Source organism: Penaeus vannamei, chromosome 3, assembly GCF_042767895.1.
Source record: "Penaeus vannamei isolate JL-2024 chromosome 3, ASM4276789v1, whole genome shotgun sequence".
Classification (NCBI taxonomy): Eukaryota; Metazoa; Arthropoda; class Malacostraca; order Decapoda; family Penaeidae; genus Penaeus; species Penaeus vannamei.
In genome coordinates this window covers 1,834,618-1,839,617 of record NC_091551.1, presented here as the reverse complement: position 1 = coordinate 1,839,617, position 5,000 = coordinate 1,834,618, and the positions used below count along the sequence as shown (strand labels likewise).

General features: G+C 49.1%; 1 protein-coding gene across 1 annotated transcript in view; it reads left to right on the top strand.

Moving 5' to 3' along the window:
- LOC113804946 (la-related protein 6) overlaps positions 1–1,640 on the top strand; it is a 1,934-nt gene extending 294 nt beyond the window's left edge. The window contains exon 1 of the mRNA XM_027355863.2: positions 1–1,640. This exon is cut by the window's left edge and continues 294 nt beyond it. Within this exon, the coding sequence (XP_027211664.2) occupies positions 1–1,353 (1,353 nt within the window). The 3' untranslated portion in view covers positions 1,354–1,640.
- The last annotated feature ends 3,360 nt before the right edge of the window (positions 1,641–5,000 follow it).

The following is a 5,000-nucleotide window of genomic DNA, read 5'->3' as shown; positions in this document are numbered from 1 at the left end:
CCCAGGCCAGTCCCCTGCTGGCGCCCCCGCGAGCACTACCTTTACCAGCACGCAGAGGACGCCCCCGCCAAGGACGCACCCGAGAGGCCCTTCCTGACGCCGAGGGAGACCAGCGCGATGTCTGACGCCGACACGGAGGGCAGCGCGAACACCGGGCGCAGCAGCCAGCCCCAGAGGACGAACTCGCTGACGTCCTCGGAGAGCGACGGCCCGAGGATCGTCGTCCACACCACCAGCGAGGAGGACGAGGACGAGGACTACGATACCTCGCCCAACCCGCCCCTGCCGCACCTGCTCAGCGTGCTGGGGGCGGAGTCCGTCACGTCCACCGACGTCGGCTCCGACTACACGAGCGAGGGCGGCGAGTCGGGTCAGGAGATCGACCTCAAGAGCGTGACGCCTCAGCTGATGCGGGCGCTGGTCAAGCAGGTCGAGGAGTACCTCAGCGACGAGGGCCTCACCAAGGACCTCTTCCTGCTGAAGCACGTGAAGCGCCACCGCGAGGGCTTCGTGTCGCTGAAGCTCCTCTCGGGATACAAGAAGATCAAGAAGCTGTCGCGCGACTGGCGTGTGCTGGCGCTGTCGCTGCGCACGTCGCTGGTGCTGCAGCTGAACGAGGAGGGCACGAAGGTGCGGCGGGTGGCGCCCCTGCCCGAGGCCCTGCGCTGCGACACGCCCACGTCCCGCGCCATCATCGCCGTCAACGTCCCCGCCGAGCACGCGTCCATGGAGGGCCTGGCCACCCTGTTCGGCGTGTACGGCCCCGTGTCGTCCCTGCAGGTCATGCGGCCGAAGCCCGGCGGGGGCCTCCCCCCCGAGCTGCAGCCCCTGGCGGCGCGGGTGCCGGAGGTCAGCAACTCCACCTGCGCGGTCATCGAGTACGAGGACGTGTGGGGGGCGGCGCGCGCCCTGCAGGAGCTGGACGACCCCAAGATGAGCCTGCACGTGTTCCGCCGCGCCCGCAGGTCCGAGCGGAAGGCCTCGCCGACGCCGAACTCGACCCCGAGGCTGCACAGCAAGTGCGAGTTCGGCGTGTCGGCGGAGGAGCTGCGCTCACGCCTCAAGGGGAGCAAGTCGCGGCTGGCGCACCTCAGGGGCGAGTCGAGCAACTCCGAGGGCGAAGACGGCTCCAACTACCAGCGCATGCGGTCCTGGCGCCAGAGTCCCTCCCGCCTCACGCCGCAGCCCACCGCCCTCCACCACCGCCGCGCCTTAAGGACCGGCAGCGTGTCCGTGCCCTCCTCGCCGGCCTCCTTCCGGCGCGTCCTCCACCAGCAGCAGCAGCCCCAGGGCGTCACGCGAGAGCCGAGAGGCCCCGACGGGACGCGGGGATTCGCGAGGGTTCGCACATGAGCTCCTTCACCCTCGCAGATCCTTCAAGACGGGTGCTCCTCCCCCTGCAGACGCCTCCTCCGTGCCTTGCCCTGCGTGAATGTGTGCCAAGTATCTATGCTGGCGTGTTCATATGGTCCTTGTTTGTATGCTATTGTTGGTCCTAGACTTAGTATAATGATCTGTAAATAGATATGAAATCAAATTAGATATTACGCAATAATCAAAGTATCCAAACGTGTGATAAAATGTAAATACAAAACTGTTGTGATGTTTTTGCAAGCCAAATAAACGCTTTTATTCTTAAATATTGATTTTCATGTTTCCGCTAAAACATACACAAGAGAGAAAAAAAAGCACGGCCTTATCGTGATGTGTAAAATGTACGACTTATCTAAAACACTGCAATTTGGTGTATATTGATAAGCAAAACTGATTTCCCAGAATACGATTATTCGACAGCTGCAAGAGAGAAGGAACAGACAGAGAACGTGTGTGTGAGAGAGAGAGAGGGAGAAAGGGAAAGAGAGAGGGGGGGAGGGGAGATAGAGAGAGAAAGAGAGAGAGAGAGAGAGAGAGAGACAGACAGACAGACAGAGAGACAGATTGAGAAACAGAGAGACAGATAGAGACAGACAGACAGAGAGTAACAGAGACAGACAAGAGAAGAGACACACATAAAACAAGAACAGAGAAAAAACAGACAGACAGAGAAGAGAGAAAGAAAACAACCAACACGGCTCGAGTGTCCCTCACCTGCATAGTCTGTCACTCTCGCTCCAAGACGTTTCTGGACCGTCTTGTAGGGATTCTCGTCGACCTTGTGCTTCTTTCGTCGCTCACTTCCGCTCTTTGGCTTTTCTGGGTTAATTCCCTCGTTTCTGCTTGATGTTTTTTTTTCGTTTTTTTTTTTTTTTGTTTTTTTTTCGTTTTTTTTCGATTTTTTTAAAAGTTAAAATCGTGTGTACTTTTTGTTGTCTTTTGTGTTTATTTTGTTTGTATTCGGGTTTTCTTTCATATTTTGTGGCAAACAGACATAGGCGATGAAATTGGGGTTAAAAGAAATGTGTATCTATGTGTGTGTGTGTGTGTGCGTGTGTTCGTGTGCGTATGTGCGTGTGCGTGTGTGTGTGTGTGCGGGTGCGTGTGCGTGTGCGTGTAGGTATGTGTAAGTGTGCGTGTGTGTGCCCGCGTTCGTGTTTATATGTCTGTGCGTACGGGGAGATGTAATGTGAACGAATGCTTCCGCAATAAAGGATATATAATCATGGATAAATAATATAAATAAAGGATATATAATATATAATTATAATATACAATATAATAAAGGATATATGATAATAAAAATGTCGGCATAAGACCTTCATCAGAAACATGTAATAAACAATTCGATATAAAATCTTCAAAGATAAACGATGTAATAACAAGAGGATAATAACACATTTTGCATCATCGGATTTTCCATTCCCTTCGATTCCTTTCGTTAATCGTTCATTTCGTTAATATTTCCTTTCGTTAATCGTTCATTTCGTTAATATTTCCTTTCGTTAATCGTTCATTTCGTTAATCTTTCCTTTCGTTAATCTTTCATTTCAAATCGTCAAATTATCATTTCTCTTTATGTGAGAAAGAGGAGAGAGAGAGAGAGAGAAAATGAAGCGAAAGAAAAGGATGGAAGGAATGGAGTAACATGGAAATAAAATGATTGACAAGGAGGATGAAAGGTAACGAAAACGAGAAGAAACAAACAAAAAATGAAGATATGAAAAAATAGAGATGGAGAGAGAGAGAGAGAGAGAGAGAGAGAGAGAGAGAGAGAGAGAGGAGAGAGAGAGAGAGAGAGAGAGAGAGAGAGAAAGAGAAAGAAAGAAGAAAGAAAGAGAGAGAGAAAAAAAAAGAAAGAAAGAGACAGGCAGAGAAAAAAGAGAAAATAACACGATACGTAAGAATTTTAAAAAACGAACCCAAGCTGACGAAACTAAAAAAAAAAAAAAAAAAACGAGAAAAAAACACAAGATAACGAACCACACGGACAAAGGACCAAACACCGAAAATAGAACAAAACAAACAAACAAAAAAAATCTTGCCAATGGCGCAGCATCCTCAACCTAACCGGCAACATCTCGAGAACCGCGAAAGATGATACAGATATTGGCTTCCCCTCTCGAGATGCCTTGACCCGATTTCAGGCATCGATCTGTGCCTGACGGGGAGAAACGAGGTCACCGAAGGGAGAGAGAGAGAGGGGGGGGGCGGGGGGGAAGGCGAGATCAGTAGCAACTGGAGGAGGTGTCATGGCGTCTGATTCTAACTTCGTGGGAAAAAAAAAGCACGTGGGGTTTGTTTATTTTGATGACGTCACAGAAGTCCCGGATGCTTTGAGAACATGGTCGATCGTTTTGGTCTTCTCAGATTATGAAAAAAGGATGGAAAATAATGGTTTGAATGGCTATATTTTCACGGAATGATCATCAAAACAGACCCCATGACACCTCCTCGAATTGATACTGATCTAGCCTTCCCCTGAGAGAGAGAGAGAGAGAGAGAGAGAGAGAGAGAGAGAGAGAGAGAGAGAGAGAGAGAGAGAGAGAGAGAGAGAGAGAGAGAGAGAGAGAGAGAGAGAGAGGCCGTTGCTCCTGCGCTGAGGGGGAGGCTTATGATATAGGCCTATTTTAGTAATTACATGCCAAACGGGGGTTTAACACGCTATGCAAGTTCCCGTGGCGTGAGGAAAAGCCGCGTCGTGTTGAAATGGGCGGTGGTATCACCTTCTCTCCCTCTCTCTTTCTCTTTCCTTCCTTACTTCTTCCTTCCCTTTTCTTCCTCCGTCCCTTATTTCATCTCTCTCCTTCCTTCTCTACCTCCCTCTCTTTTCTTCCTCCGTCCCTTATTTCATCTCTCTCCTTCCTTCTCTACCTCCCTCTCTTTTCTTCCTCCGTCCCTTATTTCATCTCTCTCCATCCTTCTCTACCTCCCTCTCTTTTCTTCCTCCGTCCCTTATTTCATCTCTCTCCTTCCTTCTCTACCTCCCTCTCTTTTCTTCCTCCGTCCCTTATTTCATCTCTCTCCTTCCTTCTCTACCTCCCTTTCTTTTCTTCCTCCGTCCCTTATTTCATCTCTCTCCTTCCTTCTCTGCCTCCCTCTCTTTTCTTCCTCCGTCCCTCCCCCACTCTCTCTCGCTCTCTCTCTCTCTCTCTCTCTCTCTCTCTCTCTCTCTCTCTCTCTCTCTCTCTCTCTCTCTCTCTCTCTCTCTCTCGCTCTCTCTCTCTCTTCCATGCCATGTTGTTGATCACGAACTCGTAACGGTGACACTTGATATAAAGAAATCAAATCGACCAGTCATAAAAAGCTTTCTTAAATCAACTATTCCCTTAGTTACTATCCCAATAAAAGCAGCCAAAAAATCAACTATTCTGGAAATTTTGCAAACAGATAATATAGACAAACAGGTTAATGTTTTTAAGGAAGTGATTAACAGCACTTATTGCAAAAACTGTTAGAAGTTCTCCTATTCCATGGATAAAAGACATGAAGAAAGCCATAAAAGATAGAAATGTCGCATATAATGCTCTTTCGTTTTTTCCTCTCTCTCTCTCTCTCTCTCTCTCTCTCTCTCTCTCTCTCTCTCTCTCTCTCTCTCTCTCTCTCTCTCTCTCTCAAAAAAAAAA